Genomic DNA, 22,393 nt, shown 5'->3' on the forward strand with positions numbered 1-22,393 from the left:
GTACTGTTAGCCTATGCGCCACGTTAGTCGTGAATTGCCTTTTGATCAACATTGGGCCTGCTGACACGTTGATGTAGCATGGTAAGCTCTGGTATACTGCCCCGCATCACAGAGGTGATAACTCTATCCATATAAAATTTACTTATTATTGGTTTATCATCGCGTCTCTCTCTCTCTCTCTCTCTCTCTATATATATATATATATATATATATATATATATATTTAAAAGTAGTTCTCCATCTATATAAAATTTATTTTTTTTTTTTCAGAAAAAAATGTAGGTCTCATTTCAAGTTGATCCAGAACCATAATCTGAATGCCGCAGGATTGAGCTAGAATCATATTTTCCTTTTGAAGCTTGTCTATTTTTATATTAATTTATTGTGCCGGTGAAATTAGAAGGACAACATTAAAGCAAGAATGGAGGGGTAAACTGAAATAAATTAGTTTGATCAAATAATTTTATCTTCAATTAAAATATAAAAAATTTTAAAAAATATATTACATTTTATTAAATTTCAAATTTTTAATATAATATTTAGTTATTTTACTGTAAAAAGAGAATTTGTAACCATATCCGAAATGTTTTTTTGCTATCATCTCATAAACCCATGAGTAAGTTTCATGCCCTTTGCTGGTTTCCACCCTAAACCTGTTTGCCATGTATCATTTTTTGATATTAATTTTTTAAGAAAAAACAAAAAACTTTAAGCATATATTTTGATGATTGAATTAAAAATTTTATAAACTTTATAGATTAAGCTAATATAATTAGGCCTATAGATGATTGGATCAAAATTTTATGAGATTCGCAATGTAATTATCAAAAATATAAAATTATAAATTAGTTTAAAATTTGTTGGGTGGATGTCTAGCCAGGACACCACCTCCCAAGATCCTTTCAGTACCATGCGATGCAGCAGGAAGAAAGAAGAAACAAAACAAAAGGAAAAACAATCAAAATACGTGGATCAGCCACAAAAGGACTCGCCTCCACGGGGCATGCAAACTTCACTATGAAAAGAAAATTTTACAAGAGGAGACCTCACCCTCAACCCTTGTACACCCAATTCTCTCTCACATGAAGTTTCCCTCACAAAAGCTCTTTCTCTCTTGGAGACCCCCCTGAACCCCTGAAGAGCCTGGCGACTGCTGTCCAGGAGCCTCCTGCTCCTTCTCTCACAGCACGTCACGCCTCTCTCTCTCCCCTGGTTCGTACGGCCTTCGTACGGCGAGAAAACAACCACCGCACCTCTCTGTTACCTCACAGGGCCTTTTTAAAGGCTTAAACACTGTTTAAACTTGATTAGAGAGGGATTAGGAATCCTAAACAAAGCCAAAAAACCCCCTGGACCGTCGGATCAAGACCGGAAATCACCTGGGCCCTCCGATCGTGCTCCGGTCCACGGAATAGTATCGTGGACCGCGAGAAACGCGTGGGAAATGCCCACGCGGTCCACAGACCGCGTCGTGGACCACCCGGTCCACGGTGGACCGGGGCAAGGGGCCAGCAGGCCGCTGGGTCGCGCGTCCCGCGCGGGCCTGGGTCCCGCATCCCGCGCGGGCCTGGGACGCGCGTCCCGCATGCCGCCGCCTGCGGCCGCGCAGCTGCCGCCCGCCGCCGGTAGCCGGCGGTCCTCCACCGCCTCGATTCTCGTGCCGACTTCAAAAGCTCGTATCTCCTCCATCCGAGCTCCGATTCAGGTGAACTTGGTCTCGTTGGACTCCATTTTTCGCCGCGAACCTCGCTGTGGGCTCAATGTGGGCTGAATCTCGAGGCATCAAATCCTAACAATCTCCACCTCGATTCGATATTTGGCCTCCTCCAAACTCAGAGAGCTTCTGGATCTCCTCGCCCCCATGCCCTGGGGCAATCGCCTGCTGATCATGGATGGGCAAACATGGGAGTCGAGCCAGGCTGTTCGATCCCATCTCCGTCGTATGCTGTGCTCATCCTGACTTGAGACCTGCTCGAGGCATCATCCTGCGGCAATAGGAATCTTACCTTGCGACGTCGCCTCTCGTCCTCCCGAGTCTCCTGTCTCGTGCCCGATCCGCCTCCTGGAGCTCCACCTCGCTCTGGGCTCCACCTGACTCCCGATGCTCCACCTCGCACTGGGCTCTCTGCCAGGTAATAATGTCCTCTGCTCCCCTTCTTCCCCTCCAGCACAATCCTATCACCGCGTATCACCCTCAGGATTCCTCCACCAGCTACCGTCCTGTAGCCTCTCGAATCCAGTCTGCTAAGTAAGATAAGATTCCGCCTGAAATCGGGTATGTATCGGACCTCCCCCAATCTCCTCACTGCACCGTCATGTGTCCTCCAGCTGACCGTCCCAATGCCTCTGATCGCACAGCTCGATCCATCCAGCAGATATACAGTGCTCTCACTATTCTCCAGGGAGTCAAACTGCTCTTCTCTACAACACACATGATAGGGGCATGCAGAATCTAATATCCACTGCTGGGAAGAAGTAGATACCTCGTCAGATATCTCGAAGACATCTCCATCTAAATCACTACCAGCCGTCGCTACAGCAGCCACCGTCCGATTTTTCAGTTGAGGGCAATCTCTGGCTAGATGCCCCAACTCTTCACACCGGTAACACCTGGTTTTGCTCAAGTCCCTTCTGGACTTAGACTGCCCTCGATGCGATCTCCTGTCGCTCCGTCTACCGCCTCCTGCACCTCCAGAAGCCCCCAAAGCTGAGCTATCACCATCTGAGCTCGAAGCTGGATTCTCCCTCCTGAGAACCTCGTTCTGGAGTATCGCCGCGGTGACCTCGTCCATCTTGATAGTGCTCTTCCCCACTAGAAGAGCAGTCACCAAGGACTCGTACGAAGAAGGAAGCGACGCCAGCAAAACCAGCGCCCTGGTCTTCTCCTCAACGTTCTCGCCAACGCTGAGAAGGTCGGTGAGGATCTTCTGGAAGTGGCTTAAATGCTCCTGCACGCTCTGTCCCTCAGTCATCCGCAGTTGGTAAAACTGCCTCCAGAGGAAAAGTGTGTTGGTGAGAGACTTCGTCATGTACAACTCCTCGAGCTTCGACCACAGCACCGTCGGGGAAGTCTCACTCAGCACATGGATCACCACCTCATCCGCCAGGTACATGCGGATGGTATTCACTGCTTGCATCTGTAGCCGTTTCCAATCCCGCACCTCTATGGTGGTCGGCTTCTCATCGCACAAGAGAGCATCGATCAACCCCTGTTGGATGAGCACGTCCTTCACCCTTGCCTGCCACAAGGAGAAATTGCTCTTACCATCGAACTTGTTGATCTCCATCTTGATTGTTCCTGTTTTCTCCATCTTCAGTCTTGCTCACCACCACTGCAATCTGCGTCCTTGTACCGTCTTGCTCTGATACCACTTGTTGGGTGGATGTCTGGCCAGGACACCACCTCCCAATATCCTTTCAGTACCACGCGATGCAGCAGGAAGAAAGAAGAAACAAAACAAAAGGAAAAACAATCAAAATACGTGGATCAGCCACAAAAGGGCTCGCCTCCACGGGGCATGCAAACTTCACTATGAAAAGAAAATTTTACAAGAGGAGACCTCACCCTCAACCCTTGTACACCCAATTCTCTCTCACATGAAGTTTCCCTCACAAAAGCTCTTTCTCTCTTGGAGACCCCCCTGAACCCCTGAAGAGCTTAGCGACCGCTGTCTAGGAGCTTCCTGCTCCTTCTCTCACAGCACGTCACGCCTCTCTCTCTCTCCTGGTTCGTACGGCCTTCGTACGGCGAGAAAACAACCACCGCACCTCTCTGTTACCTCACAGGGCCTTTTAAAGGCTTAAACACTGTTTAAACTTGATTAGAGAGGGATTAGGAATCCTAAACAAAGCCAAAAAACCCCCTGGACCGTCGGATCAAGACCGGAAATCACCTGGGCCCTCCGATCGCACTCCGGTCCACGGAATAGTACTGTGGACCGTGAGAAATGCGTGGGAAATACCCACGCGGTCCACAGACCGCACCGTGGACCACCCGGTCCACGGTGGACCGGGGCAAGGGGCCAGCAGGCTGCTGGGTCGCGCATCCCGCGCAGGCCTGGGCCTGGGTCGCGCGTCCCGCGCGGACCTGGGCCTGGGTCGCACGTCCCGAGCGGGCCTGGGTCCCGCATCCCGTGCTGGCCTGGGACGCACGTCCCGCACGCCACCGCCGCCCGCCGCCGGTCGCCGGCGGTCCTCCGCCGCCTCGATTCTCGTGCCGACTTCAAAAGCTCGTATCTCCTCCATCCGAGCTCCGATTCAGGTGATCTTGGTCTCGTTGGACTCCGTTTTTTACCGCGAACCTCGCTGTGGGCTCAATGTGGGCTGAATCTCGAGGCGTCAAATCTTAACAAAATTATTTGGTAATTATCTAATATTATTTTTTGAGTGAACTAATCCAAACCGCAAAAGAAGAAAAAAAATATTTATAAATTTAGAAACGGACGAAACGCGTTAGACGCTATTGGCCGGGGGAGCGTCAACAAGCCTCGGCTCAACCGGGTAACCAGGGTTATATATATGAGGCCGGTCCTCGCAAGCGTCTCCCATGGGTCAAATGAGGCCTGTTAGCCTCGCTACTCCCCACTTCGCCCTTCTATCCTCCCCTGCTAAACCCCATGTAACGATTCCTCCCTTTCGTCCCTCCCTCCCTCTCTCTCTCATGGCCTTCGTAGCAACGAGACTCCCCCAGGCATACCCCCTCCCTTTCTTGATGATATCTAATCCCAAATCAAGAAACCCGAGGGGGATTACGAAGCGCCTCTACTATTTTCGTGATTCTTTTATGTTCTTTCTCGGTTCCTTTACTAGTTTCGCGATTCTTGTCTGTTCTTTCTCGGTTTCTTTAAGAATTGGATCTTGCATTAGTTGTCTCCCGGTCGAGGGAGAGCAATTTTGCGTGATCGTTGGTTCCTTACGTTAATTTGCTTGTCTTTTCGGTGCCGGATGGTTTTGATATCAAGAATGACTTAGAAGATTGAAAAAAAAAAGAATGTGGTAGTGAGACACGCCTGTCAAGCGCGATTCTTGAGGGAAATATATTCTATGGGAAGTGCCAGTTCGCGGTGAAAGGGAAAGGGGCACAAGAATGGATTACATGACAGCGATGCACACAAGGGAAGATAATTCAGAAAAGCTGATGAAAAAAATGAGTCTTGTTTGGCATATTTCTTATCAAAGATTCGATGATTGATAAGCTTAATTGTTCTGTCTTCTGCTTTTATTATTGCTCATGCTCATTTTGTTATTTTTTTAATGCTTATGATCTCTGCTATGGTGAGTCTCATCAAAAGGTTAAGGTGCGAAACTATGGGTACTGTGAATTCTTTTTGTTTGAGGGTACAAGAAAAATAATGCCAAGAAGATCCATGAAGGTTTTGTTGATAGCTTCATTGCTTTGTAATCTTAAGGGTTAGAGAATAACTTCCTGTAGATAAGAGCTTAGGTTTGAACCTCCTATATTGTTGAGATTCTAATAATCAAGAAACTCGTCGGGATGGACCAGATGTAAAAGTTGTCCTTTGTGATTTGACAGGAGCTGGGTGCACACCGCCTGATTATTTTAAAACATGTTTAGATATCTTGTTTTGGTTTACATCTTGGAGAGGTGAAATAAGTGACTTCAGATTCCAACTGCTGTTCTTGGCCTAAAGGAATTTTTTTTTTTTTTCAAAGTTTGTCACATTTTTCCTCCTTTTTTTAAAAATTTTATTCTTCTGTTGTTATTGTACATCTCCCTCCTTTTGCACCCTTTTATTTAGTTGTATAAGTTGGTGGGGGACCATCACGTTGTCAAGAGGACTTTGATGTCTTTAATTTATGACAATATCGTTACATTTATTAGATAAGAGAAGAATCTCAGTTTATAGTTGGAGAATTATGTGCTTATGTCTTGTATCTTTACACGTCATGTTTCCTGAAATACTCGCTGCATCCTACCTTATATGTTCACAATGTCTTCTTTTTTTCTTTCATTTCCCCAATAAACATTTCCTAACAGGTAACTTCTGGTATTTCTCTCTCTCTTTCTCTCTCTCTCTCTCTCTCTCTCTAAGTGACTCGCCCACTCATCAGTCACACACAAAATATAATTCTTCCAATTTTCATAATTTCTTGCTTCATAAGAAGACATTGGTCTGACATTAAACTTATGAGTCAACTAACTGCTATTTTCCTCAATCAGCCTACTTTGTGTTTTTTACTACTAAACCTTTATGCTCTCTAGCCAAATCCACATGTACTTCATATATTGCAAACATACATCATTACAAGAAAGCTGTGTGTTCCAAAAGATGCCAAACTTACGTACAAGAAGTGTATCTTTTTTCCAGAAATTGTGCTCAGTCCTCTTCTTCATATAATTTCTCAGGCTTCTGCCATGATAATCAACTAATATATTTTGGGTGTCATCATCAATTAATGTATTCTGGACTGGTGTAAGTTGACTCTAGTCAAATTAGCTCTTTTTCTGCATTTCTTTTTGCTATTTGCAAATGAAAAAAGGTTCAAGCACAAAGTTTCATGCTGATGTGTTGCATCTGAGGAAGGATATCGTAATTTCCAAATTGTATTGGTTGTAAATCATTCTAAATGACTTTTTTAGTTATATAAAATTATTCTTAGCAAATGCATTGTCATCTTAGGCATCAATCAAGACCTGATCCATTTTATAATTTAAAGATTTGGCTGATGATGTGCAGGCAGGAACAAGTTACTTCTTCATGTTGAAAGTCATTTTTCTCCTACTGCTCAACAACTTAAGGCATCTATGGAAACATCAAAGGAATCTCAGGGGTTGAATAGGAGACTTTACCCACATATAGAGCCATACTATTCAGGATTTTTGAAGGTCCCAGATATCCATACATTGTACTGGGAGCAGTCAGGAAACCCAGATGGGCATATGTGAGTAAGCATCTCAGTTCTTGTTATCTGATGCTGCCATTTTCAATTAAGTTTCAAATGATTGCTGTTGGTATGTCTATATACATCTATTAACCTTTGGAGTATGCAGCTACTAAAATGAGCTTGCTGTTGCATGTAGGAACATGGAAATAAAGAACTAATTTCTATGTTGTAGTCTTCTCAGACTCTCCTATTGCCTACAGAAATGAAGATGTAGCTATTGATTTCAAACCCAACTGTTTCTGTTGATTTAATTCCAAGGAAACGTTGATTGCTGTCATGCTGTATTTGAATAGTATAATTGAGGTATATAAACGGGTAGTATAATTCAGGTGATATAAATGGCAATGAGTACCTAAACTTTTCCCCCTGAGTTCCAAATGATGTTCCCCCTTGTACCTCAACCTAGCAAAGGGGAAACGAAAAGGAAAATGCAGATTAAAACTTGGAAACTGTTATTTTACCACCATTTTTCTTTTTCCTGTTAGTTGATATGCTCACAATCCGATAATATACATCATGTCTGCCATTATGGGTTAGAACAGAAGATCCTATGTTCCATTCTAGCAATCCGACCATGTTGTTCTTCAAATTGCTTGCACTACTTTCCCACTATAAATCTTGGACTGCTTGAGGATCTCCTTTGAACAGCTATATATGATCTCTGAGAACACGACGTAAAAACATTTTTGCTATAACTTTTTATGAGGAGTGGCTCTAAGCCGACAGATGGATCTGGACTTTGTCACCTAATCAAAGACAGCCACCTTTGATATGATCATTTGTTAGAATACATGCATGGTGAATAGTCCACGTGAATGTTTGAACTTCGAACCTTCAATCAATTAGGAAATTTGTTGTAGAATTAGTCACCATGAAAGACAGTCAACACCATCTGGAGATATGAATTTTATGGACTATACAAAATTATAAATATCTCTAAATACTACTTGCTGCATCTTTTGCTTTTCCAAGTCCCATCCAAAGGCTTAGTTTTTTTTTTCCTACTATTACCACCATTCGGAAAGATCAACCTACAGATTTTGTTGAGTATCTTCGGTAATGAAGAGAGACACTATAAAGAAGAACGTAGATAACAAAAGGAATCTATTGAAGATGGATTTAATATTAAAGATGTGAGCTTTTCAAACCAAGATGTGAGCTTTTCAAACCAAGATACTTGTGTTAAACCTAGTTTATGTCTTGTATTGACAAAACAATGGTTTTAGTTACAATCCTTAAGTTTGGCTAGTTCCTGAAGAAATGTGGGAGTGGCACTAGTGGAGACTTTACAGCAGGATGTTGTTATAGAGATCTTTTGAAGCCAAAGCAGGCATGTGGCTTAGGCTTTGGAAGGAAACTATGGACAATAATTGGGATAGTGGATTCTTAAGTTCAATTATTTACATCCAGGATGCCCTTCAGGGCACGTTCTTTTGAAGGTAAAAAACTTATCTGAGAACCTATATTTTTTTGGATAAGTATTTTTCAGACAATATTTAGACAGGAAAATAATTTATTCATATTCTTTTATGCATTAGAAAATGGCTAGAAAATCTGTTACCTATATTCTTTTACATTATTAGCTTTCTGGATAAATTGCTAAGATTTATCCATATTTCTCATAATACTATTTATCATATAAACATCTAATATATATATATATATATATATATATATATATATTAAAACGGTGGCTTCTCATATGAAGGCGGATGCTCTGGGCAATGAGATTCTCACGGTGACGCTGCTTGCGATCGATGCCGATGGCGGTATCGCGCATCTCGAGGCCCTCGGTGCGGAGCGGGGCGGCGGTCTCGAAGACGGAGGTGCCATTGGTGATGAGATCCTCGACGATGAGACAGACCTGTCCAGGATGGAAGGCACCCTCAATGGTGCAGCCGGTGCCGCAATCCTTTCTCTTTTCGATGCATGATCATGGGGATGGCACGAGAGACAGAGAGGATGACAGCAATGGGGAGGGCGATATAGATGCTGCAGATGAGGTCGAATGTGCCAGAGGAGACGGCGGACCCCTATGCGGGAGGGCTTGGGAGTGGTGGGGAGACGAGGAAGGCCATCTCCCAAGCAGCTGTCTCGAGGATTGGGACAGAGATGCCGTCTGCTAGGAAAAGGCACTATGAGCCTCTGCCAAGGCTTTTGCTGCAACATACCGCATCGGCGCAGCTATTGCCACTGTCAATGGTGGAGCTCCGTCTGATTGCTTCAATGGAAGTGCAGCTTGGAGAGCCCCTAAGGGAGGATGGACTCATTCTCGATATGGAGTTCGATCCTTCACTGCCCAAAAACATGGAAGGTTGTGTGAAGGGTCGGAACTTTTATTTTCTTTTCTCTCGATATTTTATGGCGGAAGTAGCGAGAAGAGAAAGGCATTAGTCTGGATCAGAGTTGTTTAGCAATAGAAAAAATTTGAAGGAGAATCTGTTTCCATGTGAGGTTGGCGTGAGGTATATGTTTTTTTTGTTGGACATTAAAAGAAAAGAGCTGTAATTTTCTTTTATCACTAGATCGAGGATATGATTTCTTTTAAAAAAATATTTTATTTTATTATTTTATTAATATCTATTCTATATATATTTTAAAAATAATAAAAAGAATAAAAAATATATTTTGTGCATATTATGGATTATAGGCTATTTTATTTTTTCTAAGTTTGAGGTTTTCCATGGGTCTCTTGCCATGGACGTGTGAATGGGCGCCAATATACTCGATTCAGATAAGGTCCCGACTCTCCGAGAGCTTCTTGAGCTCCACCATGGCAGCAGAAAGGGAGAAGAAAGAGCGAGTTGTGGAGGCAAAGAACAAATCAGAGAAGAGTGAATGCTAATATTGAAAGAGGACGAGGATTTTAGGAGGAGCTAGATAGCAAGAGGTCCATTGGAGAACTCCAAATTTAGAAAATAAAATAAAATAGCTTATAAATTGTATAAAATATTTTTTTATTATTTTAATTATTTTTGAAATACATATATAATAGATATTGATAAATCAAGAAGATAAAATATTTTTTCAAAAAAATCGCATCCTGTGCATGACATGGGGTTAAGTGTTCTATGTGGTAACAATATGTGATAGGATTAATTACAAAATATTTTTTGGTAATATTAATTAATTATAAACTTTCAATTATCTCTCATGTTCAAGGAATTGACACTAATTATCATAAGATTTGTCTGATAACTTATAATTCATGTTATGCACAAAAAATATTTTTTATTATTTTTATTATTTTTAAAATATATATAAAAATAAATATAATAGAATAGATAAATAAAATAAAATATTTTTTTATAAAAATTACATTCCATGCATCGCACGGGATTCTAAGCTAGTTATATATAATTATTAATATATTATATTTTGTATGTTATAATATATATTTATAAATATAGATAATATATGTTATATATAATATAATAAAATAAATTATATTATATAAAATAAAATAAAATATATTTTATTATAATAGTAATATAAGATATTGATGCCACCTTATAATAATAAAATAAGACATTATACTTAACATTATATTATTATTATAATATATTTTATTAAAATAATAAAATATTATTGTTAGATAATAATATTATATTATATTATATATAATATAGTATTATATATTATTATTATATTATTACAAGGTTAGGGGTATATTAGGAATGAAATAAAAAGGTTATTTTTTCGATTGATGGAAAAATGACTTACCCACCTCCTAGGTGGGTAAGATTTTTCCTATTTCATGGGTAAATACTATTCATGGGAAGATAATTTACCTACCTAGAGAAGTGTGAGAATATGGATAAATTAGTCAAAGAAAAAGTTGATCAACTTTTCCATGATATTTACCCACCAAAGAACGGTCCCTTAGTTTGCTGGAATTGTTTGATATGGCCATGAGGGGCATGTTATTGGAGTGTAAAAATGGTGTTGGAATGCATAGCAGCTTTGCTTTTTTCACAGGTTATAAAGATGAGTTCACAAGAACTGCTGAATTGACTAAATGGACATGTAACAGATTACCATGTAGAAATATAGAAAAGGTCTCACATGAAATCAGAATTATGAAAAATTCTTGGACTTGCATGATTTTTTTTTTTTGCTTTTAGCACTAATGTCAGCTTTCTTTCTTTTTCTTGGGTGCAAGGTTTGTAGCACTAGCGCATATCATGCCATACAGTTGTACCTTGCCATACTTTTACTGAACCGATACTTGGTAGAGGTTGTACCAAGTGTCAGTGCACGGGGGATTGATCCTCATGCTGGGCATACTGATATTGTACCAACATGGTACTTCTACGGGGTCTTGTACCAAAATTGCAAACTTTGCTTGGATGACTAATTTTCTGCTTTAGATCTCTTTTAATGTTTCCGTTCCTTTGCATATGAGTTACTTCTTTACAAGCTGTTGTGTTTCTTCATGTGTGGACGAGGAGCTGGAACATCAGCTAGAAGTAGATGATTCTTTGACATAGAATTATTTGTTGAGATGAGGTCTGATGCAGCAACAACCCCACACCCCTCCCCCACCCACCGACCCTCACCCCCTGTGTGCTATCTCGCCTGCCCCCTCTCCCCAAGTTAATTCTCTTCTATTCTGGAACCAGTTGTTCTTTCATTTCCCATCCACATGAAAGCTTAAAGTAAAATGGAACATGAGAACATAGATGACATTTATTAACGGATGTATTTACCATGCTTTTGTACATCTTCATATTTGGCTGGTCACTAACTTGTCTTTTCTTTTCCTTGCTCCAGTCATCACCAAACAGCTGCAGTTTCATTGTCCTACTAGTATATGATGCTGAGGGCTTGAACTGGTGAGAAAGTCAACCAGGAAATCTGTAAAATGCTCTCTGTATTTAGTGTTTAATATGAAATGAGTTCTGCATGAAGTTGTGCAGTTTCATAGTCTCATTATTATTTGATATGATGGACTTACATGGTAGGAAGATAAACCCGAACCATTATCTTACAGAAGGATACCTGAGTGCGGTGTTGGTGACTAAGATCTCACGGGTAATAAAGATAAAGCTCAAGGAAAGGTTGTAAACCATGTTATTTCTGCAGAATGATACTTCTTGCACCTCAATTTGGACATGGAAAGTTAAGTCATGCATTTCATGGACTGTGGAAGATTTGCTTAGAAGCTCTTTCCCACTCTACAATTCTTTCACAGATGATCTCAATCATTGATGCTTGCTATTTCTGTCTTCTCCATATTTCACAAACTTTAACTATGAAACCTGTGACATCTTGGTTGTTCGTGACATGAAAATGATGTCATCCATTTGGATTTTCAGCATGAGAGCGCTTTAGAGATTTCATCCAAGAAAATGAAAGCAACAATTTTACTGTCGCTTACCACAAAAGGCTAAATTCTGATGATATTCACATCCAGGTATCTAATATCTATATTTCTCCTGCTGTGCCCAATTTTTTTGCTTCATTTAACTCTCACCATTTTTGGGACATTTTATATGCCAAGGACTGTAAACTAATGAAATAAAATTGCCACAAACCCATCATGTTTTGGTTATAACATGGATTAGGGTAGCAGACTCTTTATGAAGAGGCAGGTAATGCATGGTGTATTGCCAGCAGAAAATGAAGGAAACATATGAATGTAATGAAAGGTGGGAAAGGAAACCTTCAAGTGATTACGCAGTTGTTTGCATATTGGAGAATTTTGGGTTGCTATTTTTTGCCCTTTCTTTTTCATGTTATTAGTTTTTTGATGATGTAATTGTCGAAGATTTGATTCCCTCCCAATTCCTCCAATCCCCTCCCAAATTTGCAATAAGATGAAAACTACAAAAGGATCGATAATAGTGCTCATTAAGAGAACATAAATACTTTCTATGGATAGTTTTTCCAAAATGCATATGATTGTGATCAAGATTTTAAATTCCATGGGAACGGATGGTCCTCGTTTCTCCATGGAATGGGACACCCCACTGTCCCACCCCATCTTGGAGGCAGTACCGATCAAGAGTCCCACAGCCATAGGTACTGTCTCTCCTGTTCTTTTTTCCTTTCCTTTCTTTTTCTTCTTTCTTTCCTTTCTTCCTTACTTTCTTTTCTTTCCTTTTTTTTTCTTTTTATTATCCCTTCCTTTTCTTCTTTTTTTTTTTTTTCCTTTTTCTTATTCTTTCGCTTGCTTTTCTTCCTTGTCTCCTTTCATTCTTTTTCTTCTCCCTTTCTTTTTGTCTTTCTTTCATCTTTCTTCTTCTTTTCTTTAACTTTTTCCTTTTTCCTTTTTTCATCTTTCCTTCTTTTCTTTCTTTTTTCTTCTTCTTTCCCTATATGGATGGGTTTTAATGTCCCAACCCCATCTTAGTCTCCTTTCTTTCACAGGAACGGGACAAGACGGCCAGGATGCCCTCTATCCCTCCAGGGCTTCAAACCTTGGATGTGATAACCCATTGCTTTTCAAATTACTATTCAAAGTTTTACATTATTACTCAATTTTAGCACTTATATACCTTACTGCATTAAATAGGCAGCATACAGGTGTAAAATAGGTCAAAATTTAATGAAAAAATGGTGACCAGTGGAAGCAGTAAATAGGAATCTTAAAATACTATTCTTTTTTGAAGGATTTGGCAATTGACAAATTTTTGGCCTACTTTTACAATCATCTTTGCAGCTATGGTATTTAACCAGTTATAAAGTGTGAAAAATAGAGTTAACAAAACACACTTTTTTGTCATGCAAGTGCATTATGCAATCTGGCATAACGAATATTGGGACAACATTCGCTATGGATCGGATATGTTCTCTTGTTATCATAAGCAGCACTGATCATTATTAAAGATCAGAATTCTGATATCTAGTGGCATTTTTGAGAAGGCTAGTGCTGGAATAAATTGTATACTAGACTAATTAGGGAGTTAGAATGGTACTAGATAAGTTGACAGAGAAAACTACAGAGAAAGTGGCCATGACTGGCATAAGAGCTCAGATTTTTGTGGATGAGTGCAAAAGCTGGGGAAAGTTTCAGAAACAAGTATGAGAAGTTTGTCGGTTATTTATCTTTTTGGCATTGATCTAATGCTTTATAGGAAATATGGCGAAGATCAATTCAAAAGCCAACCCAGATAAACTAATCAAGGCTTGTTAGTGATGGTTATCCAACAGACCTTTCAACTATTAGTTGAGTATGTTGATTAATGTGGATTGTTTTTCTCTGTTCTAGGTATATAGAGACTTTCATATTTTTTATACATGTTTGCTTGGTTTCTACTAGCAATTTGAGACATTTAGGTGGCAGGCAATCAGTTTAGTGATTAATATGTTAGATCCAATCACCTCGCCCCCCTCCACCTGGTGGCTCTAAGGGATATTTATCATAAACTTTGTTTTCCTAGCATATGACACCTAAAGTGAGAAATAATCATGTTCTGAGACAAATTAATATGCTAAATATGCATTGTCTGTCATTACCTATCTCTTTGACTGGCTATATCTTTTTCTCAGTTTAGAGCTGCTAAAATTTGGACTACATCAGAGTTGATGACTGTCCATCTTATTCAAATATGAGAGAATATCAAAAGAGGGGAAGATGACAACTTCTCATTTGCAAGTCCTTTCTACATCGGCATCATATTTTCTTCGGTGGTACAGTGTAATGGTAGTGGTCTTGGATTGAAAAGCTAGCTCCAAATTATATTTAATTCCATATTATGCAACTGCTTCTAAAAGGAGAATACTCTATGTTAAGCAAGAGATGCTGCTGAACTTGACGGCATGGTAGTACCATGTTGTGCCATAACAGTGTGCATCGGCACAGCAGCACACAGGTTACTGGCATGCAGCTGGTAGTGTGCTAAGTGCTATGTGCTGTAGTGCTGTTGAGGCACTGGCATGGTATACTTCATGCCATATGACTGGCGATTTAAAATCAATGAGTGGGAAGATTGACATTTCTTTTTGCTTGTATAATGTGTCAAAAGGAGTCCAGATCCTGGGGAGAGTGAAATTTATGTGATATTTTGTTAGAAGCACTAGTATAGGGCAGCTTGTAAACATCTGCTCAGCAAATAAGAACTCAACTTGTTTTAACAGTCCTTTTATATTCCAATTCGTAGGTTTGGTTCTCCTGCTGATGCATTGTAGAACTGTAAATTATGTTGGTGCTTGATTGGACATATTTTCAAGTTCTTGATGGTGCTCAAAGATCCATGCTACAAGATTTCTAAATGTATGTGATTTTGAATTCTGTGACGAATATGAATTGGATGAAATGTTAAGTGGGACATCCTTTTGTTTTGCATTAGTTTTTATGTTGCTATTGTTAATGTGGATATATCTTCTATTGCAATCTACATCTTGCCAAGCATATTTGCAACACAGACACCGTAAGTTCAAACACACAGTACAATCCTAACAGGATTTTCTCATATTGCTTATATTTTTCTTTGTTACTGATTTGTGCAGGTGCCTGCACAGACTGAAAATCATTATTGTTGTGGACCAAGGATTTTCCCTTTGATTCATACCTGTTGGATAATGCTGACAAGATTCAGCATTTCAGAACCAAAATTGTAAGGTATTTGTTGCTTCTTTTACACAGGTTATGTGATGTAGCTGTGATAACCCAGCCCACTAAGCCAGTAAAAATCCGGCCCACTAAGCCCGGTAAACAAAAAAAAAAAAAAACAGAGCAGGAAGACTCCCGATCGGAGTCTTCCTCCTCCCCGATTCCAAACAAGAATCGGAGTCCTAGGGCCAATAAAAGACCCTAGGACGAGCTCTATAAGAACCCCCCTCCTCTCCTCTAAGGGTAGATCCATCAGTCACCGACGATTGCCGGAGATTTTTCTTCGATTTTTCCGTTTGAAGCCGCGACTCCTCGATATGTGTTCGCCGCGATTTCACTCCGGTGGGGGTCACCGGAGGTTGTGGTAAGATCTCCTTCCTCTCCCTCTCTTCTCTCCCTTCTTTCCAATGCCTGTGGGCACGATTGCCGGCGACGGGTGTCGCCGGATTTTGCTGGAAAAGAAAACCCATGTTTTCGCCTCCTCTTTTCTCCGATTTTCCAGCACCGACGGTCATCACCGACCGCCGGTACGGGCCCTCCGAACTCGGGGGAAGGCCGCCCTTGCCGCCGGCCACCGCCGGACAAGGGGTGGCTGTGAACGGCCGACGTAGGGAACGGGGACCTCTAGGTCCCTGTTCCGGCCAAAGAAGGCCACGGGGGGAAAAAGAAAAAGAAAAGAAAAGGAAAAGAAAAAGAAAAAGAAAAGGAAAAGGAAAAAGAAAAAAGAAAAAGAAAAAAGAAAAGAAAAAGAAAAAGAAAAAGAAAAGAAAAAGAAAAGAAAAGAAAAAAAAGAAGAAAAGAAAAGAAAAATATATAATCAAATAATAATAATAATAATAATAATAATAATAATAATAATAAAAAGGAAAAGAAAAGAAGAAAAAGAAAAGAAAAGAAAAATATATATTTATAAAATAATAAGAATAAAAATAAAATTTAAAAAAAAGAAGAGAAAGTTTCTCTCATCCCTCTCTAAAGTCTTTCTCTCTCTAGAATTGGATTCGTTCTCTCTCTACTTTCTCTCTCTGCTTTCTCTCTCTAAAAAAAAAATTTTCTCTCTCCAAGAAATCCTATGAATCCCTTATTAGGCTATCTTCTTCACTTCTAGGGACCTATGACCTTAAATCGGTTTAGAGCCGAAGGGAGAGATTTATTGGACTGATCATCAAATCGGTCATTTCTTTATATTATGTAATTTTATTAAATATATGAAATTTATTAATGATTTAATATTTTAAATAGGACTGTCTGATTCTTTTAAGGAAGATTAAAAGGTCCCGGACGATCGAGGTAAGTGGATTTTAAGCTCCTTATTTATTTTGAAATGATCATGCTTTTATGTAAAGAATTGCTATTGATAAAATCATAATTTTTCATAAAATAAGGATCGGCATATGTGATATGAAAAAGCATGTTTTATTATGAGCATTGATTTCATGAATATGTCTTATAAAAATGGCATGATTATGAATTTCATTATTTTTCTATTTATGTATATATATGTTTTAAGAAAAAAAAAGATAAAAATGATTTCAAAGGCTCTCAGATAGCTATGAATGAATTCTTTCGGGAAGGTCGACATCCGGAGCTAGCATCCACACGAAACATGGCCCTGCCAGCGGGTATAAAGTTGGCACATGAATTAAGAACTCTGTCGATTAAGAAACATGGTCCTGTCACGGGTATAATAGTGACCTTAGCACGAATGTCTGTGAGCAATGATTTGAAACATGACATGACTACATGATGAAAATGATTTACGATTCATAATTGTGAAATATACATGACTTATGCATGCATGATGAGCTTATAACTTGATTTATTATATGCTCTATGAAATATTTATTTTTGCAATAATTGTTATTTGCTAAATGATGCATTATCATAGAAAACTTATGCTTGATCTGGTAAGGAAGCGGAAGTCTACTTACTGAGCTAGTGTAGCTCATATTCTTTTTGTTTTCTTTTTCATGTACAGAGAAATAAGGCTAGGACCGAAGAAAAGGGAATCCAGGCTTGGGGATCAGCAAAGCAAGCTTGAAAATTTTGCACTAGGAATTCAGTTTATGTTTTGGATTGTAGTCATTATGAATTTTAAGATTTGGATTATTTCATCTTTGGATTTAGATGCTCTGAACCAATTTTGGTTTAATTCAATAATTGAATTGAACTTTATTATTACATTTATTTGTGATACACCTGTCATTATATTTAAGAAGATGAATTTGGCTTCGTGTTATCGTGGGTCCATTCCTTGGTAGCATGGCTGTGTTATGTCCTGGATTTGGGGCGTGATATTTTATGGTATCAGAGCAATAGGTTTAATCAAGGGTAGAACTTAAAACCTAACAGTGAGTAGTTAGGTTACGCATAGTTAGACTCTGACTTAAATCATTAACTGTACTGTAACTCTGTTATAAAATAACGTAATAATGATTGGCATTTGAATAGGAAGCGATGAGCGATAGGGAGGGCGAGACTTTGGCAAATATGGCCGCTAGGACAAGAGGAGCAAGACTGACGTCACGAGGAGCTGACAATCAACCAGCTGAGCGGGCTCCTGACGCACCGGCCACACAGGCGGACATTGCTGGTGTATGTCAAGTGGTGGCTCAGCTTATCCAGCAGCAGGCACAGACTGCTCCTCGACCGACATTATCTATGGAGTCATACTACGAGAGATTCAGAAGGCTCAACCCACCTCTATTTGAGGGTGGATCTGATCCTATGGCTGCAGAGACATGGATTCGAGAGATGGAAAAGATGTTTGATGCCCTGCAATATCCTGAGAATGTGAAGGTCCGATTAGCCATTCCTATGTTAAAAGGAAATGCCGAGTTTTGGTGGACTGCAATAAAAGCTGCCTATGGGAACAATGATGATCAGCTCACTTGGGAAGAATTCAAAGAGATATTTTATGATCAGTACTTTCCGGGGACAATGAGATTGGTAAAAGAAAATGAGTTTCTAGCCTTAAAGCAAAAGGATGATATGACGGTGCTAGAATATGCTAACAAGTTTAATGAGCTAGGCCGCTTCTGCCCCCAGCTTATGGAATTCGAAAAGAGTAAAGCTAACAGATTTGAACAAGGTTTAAGATATGAAATTCGATCCCGTCTGTCTTCTCATATTTTCAATAACTACAAGGACGTACTGGAGCGAGCTTTGAAAGTGGAATCTAAATTGAAAAGAGCAGAACTAGAAAGAGGAGATAAGAAGAGACTGAGATCAGCAGGAAATCTAAAGGATCAGCAAAAAAATTTCAAAAGTAATAACTCTGATAAGAAGAAAGAATCTTCATTCTGCTCCTACGTGGAAAAAATCATAATGGACCTTGTCTCAAGAGGATTGGAGCATGCTTCTTATGCGGTGAAAAAGGACATATGGCTCGTGATTGCCCAAATAAGAAAAGAGATGACTCTAGATCTAACAAACCAGTTGATCAAAAACAAAAAGAAAACGCACGAGTGTTTACTTTAAACCAGCAGGAGGCCAATGCAAATGATCAAGTGGTGACAGGTATTATCCCAGTCAATTCTATTTATGCTCGTGTGTTATTCGATTCTGGCTCTTCCACTCTTTTATATCTCTCAAGTTTGCTACTTTTTGAATTGTGTGCCTGGAAAACTAAATGAACTATTATATGTTAGCACACCTTTTAAAAATATTGTTGTTGCTGACATTATTTTCAAGAATTGCATAATCCAAATAGAAGAAAAAGAATTAGCAGCAGATTTGATTCAGCTAAATATGTATGATTTTGACGTTATTCTTGGGATGAACTGGTTATCTTCATACCATGCACATATTGATTGTTTTGGAAAAAGAGTGGTATTTCAAATTCCGGATGAACCCAATTCTTCTTTCAAGGCGAAGTTCATAATACGGAATCCAAACAATTTTTGGGTATTATCTCAATCATGAACGCAAGAAAAGCTTTAAGGAAAGGATGCAAAGCATTTTTGGCCCATGTAATAGACGTCGAGAAGGAAAAGATAAAGCTGGATGATATCCCAATTGTCAAGGAATTTTTGATATTTTTTCAGATGAACTACCCGGATTGCCCCCAGAGCGTGAAGTTGAATTTAAAATTGATATCACCCCAGGAATCGGACCTATTTCGAAACCTCCTTATCGGATGGCTCCCGTAGAATTACGAGAATTAAAGGATCAACTGCAAGAACTTTTGAATAAAAAGTTTGTCCGACCAAGTACATCACCTGGGGAGCTCCTGTGTTATTTGTGAAAAAGAAAGATGGGAGCATGCGATTATGCATTGACTATCGGGAGTTGAACAAGGTAACCATAAAGAACAAATATCCTCTTCCACGAATAGATGACTTATTTGATCAACTTCAGGGTGCTCAAGTTTTCTCTAAAATTGACTTACGATCAGGCTATCATCAACTAAGAATTAGAGATGAAGATGTACCTAAGACTGCATTTAGAACCAGGTATGGCATTATGAATTTTTAGTAATGCCTTTTGGACTAACCAATGCACCGCTGCTTTTATGGATATGATGAACAGGATTTTCAAGCCGTATCTGGATCAATTCGTTGTTGTTTTTATTGATGATATCCTAGTGTATTCTAAAAATATAGAGGAACATGAGAGACATCTAAGGATCGTGTTTCAGACCTTTGAAAAGAGAAGCTCTTCGCCAAGCTTAGCAAGTGTGAATTCTGTTGGATAGTGTTGTCTTCCTCGGCCATGTAATATCAAGGAAGGAATCTCAGTCGATCCAAAGAAGATAGAAGCCATGGTAAATTGGCCTCGACCGACTAATGTGACGGAAGTTAGAAGCTTCTTAGGCTTGGCTGGTTATTATAGAAGATTGTCAAGGATTTTCCAAATTGCAATTCCTCTGACTCGCTTAACTCAGAAATGAATAAAATTTGAATGGAGCAGTGAATGTGAGCAAAGTTTTCAAGATCTGAAGCAACGATTGATATCTGCCCCAGTTCTTACCCTACCATCTAATGAAGGAGGATTTGTCATTTATAGTGATGCTTCTAAGAAAGGATTAGGTTGTGTGTTGATGCAGAATGATAAGGTCATAGCTTATGCTTCTCGACAACTAAAGCCTATGAGCAGAATTATCCGACCCATGATTTGGAGTTAGCAGCTATTATTTTTGCTTTAAAGATTTGGCGACACTATTTATATGGGAATCATGTGAAATCTTTACTGATCATAAAAGCTTGAAATATTATTTACTCAAAAAGAGCTGAATATGAGGCAAAGAAGGTGGCTTGAACTATTAAAAGATTATGATCTAAATATTAAATATCACCTGGAAAAGCTAATGTGGTGGCAGATGCACTTAGTAGGAAGTCTCAGCGAATGTGATGACTCTACTATCCTTTCAGCAACAAATTCTTAGAGATCTTGAAGATTTCAAATTGAAGTGACTTGTCTGATGTTAAGAATGTGTTAGCAAATTTAATGGTACAACCAGCATTGATCGAACAGATAAAATGGGCCCAACAAAGTGATATTCATTTATGTCAGATTAAGAGGACATGGAGAAAGGATTACGAACTGAGTTTAGACTCCATACAGATGGAACTCTTTATTTTGGGAACAGATTATGTATACCAGGTGATCCTGAACTAAAAAAAAAATTTTGGAAGAAGCCCATAAATTTGTTTCTCTTTTCATCCCGGTAGTACAAAGATGTATAGAGATTTAAAACAACTCTTCTGGTGGAATGGAATGAAGCGAGAGATAGCTCGGTTTGTATCTCAATGCTTGGTATGCCAACAAGTGAAAGCCGAACATCAAAGACCTGCTGGTCTGCTAAGACCATTAGAGATACCAGAATAGAAATGGGAACATATCACGATGGATTTCGTTACTGGACTTTTAAGGACACAAGAAAAAATGATGCAGTGTGGGTGATTGTTGATCGGCTTACTAAATCAGCTCACTTTCTACCTTTTCGAGTTGGCACTCCGCTTGATAAGTTAGCCCAGATGTATATTGATGGAATTGTACGTCTGCATGGTGTTCCAATAAGTATTGTATCTGATCGAGACCCACGATTTGTATCTAGATTTTGAAAAAGTTTTCAAGATGCCTTGGGAACAGAATTAAGGCTTAGTACTGCATTCCATCCTCAGACCAATGGCCAATCTGAAAGGACAATTCAAACTCTGGAGGATATGTTAAGAGCTTGTGCTTTTGACTTCGGAGGACATTGGGATAATCATGTGGCATTGATTGAATTTGCATATAATAACAGTTTTCATTCTAGTATCCAGATGGCACCCTATGAAGCCTATATGGAAGAAAGTGTAGATCCCCTCTGTATTGGATGAAGTGGGTGAAAAGAAATTAATTGATCCCGAGTTAGTTTAAGATGCCAGAGATAAATTTATCTAATCAAGAGAAGACTCAAGGCAACACAGGATAGACAAAAGAGTTGGACAGATAGAAAAAGAAGAGAATTAGAATTTCAGGTCGGTAATCATGTTTTTCTAAAAGTATCACCTACTAAGGGTGTCATGAGGTTCGGGAGACATGGCAAGCTGAGTCCACGATATATTGGACCTTTTGAAATTTTAAATCGAGTAGGAGATGTTGCATACGAACTAGCCTTACCACCAGATTTATCCAAAGTGCACAATGTCTTTCATGTTTCACTACTGAGGAAGTTTGTACCTGATCTAAACAGTGTGATAAAGTATGAGCCATTGCAAGTTCATGAAGATCTAACCTATGAAGAATTTTCTCTGCGAATTATTGACCGAAAAGAGCAAGTTCTAAGACGGTGTACCATTCCATACGTAAAGATTCATTGGAGTAATCATGAAGAGAGAGAGGCTACTTGGGAGCTTGAAGACGATATGAAGGTGAGATATCCACACTTATTTGAAAATGAAGGTATGTTAAATTTCGAGGACGAAATTTTTTTTAAAGGGGATA

General features: G+C 39.3%; 1 protein-coding gene across 34 annotated transcripts; it reads left to right on the plus strand.

Annotated features, from left to right (window-relative positions):
* The first annotated feature begins 4,486 nt into the window (after window positions 1-4,486).
* On the plus strand, window positions 4,487-19,918 carry LOC105044263 (uncharacterized). Of its 34 annotated transcripts, none has more exons than XM_073252757.1 (9): window positions 4,487-4,618; window positions 6,699-6,903; window positions 11,680-11,741; window positions 11,871-12,322; window positions 14,401-14,554; window positions 15,012-15,124; window positions 15,361-15,472; window positions 16,706-16,753; window positions 17,442-19,918. In XM_073252757.1, the coding sequence occupies exon 9, from the start codon at window positions 17,921-17,923 to the stop codon at window positions 18,941-18,943; it is 1,023 nt and encodes a 340-aa protein (XP_073108858.1). In that variant the 5' UTR covers window positions 4,487-4,618; window positions 6,699-6,903; window positions 11,680-11,741; window positions 11,871-12,322; window positions 14,401-14,554; window positions 15,012-15,124; window positions 15,361-15,472; window positions 16,706-16,753; window positions 17,442-17,920; the 3' UTR covers window positions 18,944-19,918. The 34 variants fall into 34 exon arrangements, 28 of the variants coding, with proteins under 28 accessions (XP_073108858.1, XP_073108885.1, XP_073108865.1 ...); XM_073252764.1 differs by having other exon boundaries at window positions 4,537-6,903; window positions 11,871-12,027; window positions 12,225-12,322; XM_073252767.1 differs by having other exon boundaries at window positions 4,537-6,903; window positions 11,871-11,966; window positions 12,225-12,322.
* The last annotated feature ends 2,475 nt before the right edge of the window (window positions 19,919-22,393 follow it).

Source organism: Elaeis guineensis, chromosome 2 (assembly GCF_000442705.2).
Source record: "Elaeis guineensis isolate ETL-2024a chromosome 2, EG11, whole genome shotgun sequence".
Taxonomy (NCBI): Eukaryota; Viridiplantae; Streptophyta; class Magnoliopsida; order Arecales; family Arecaceae; genus Elaeis; species Elaeis guineensis.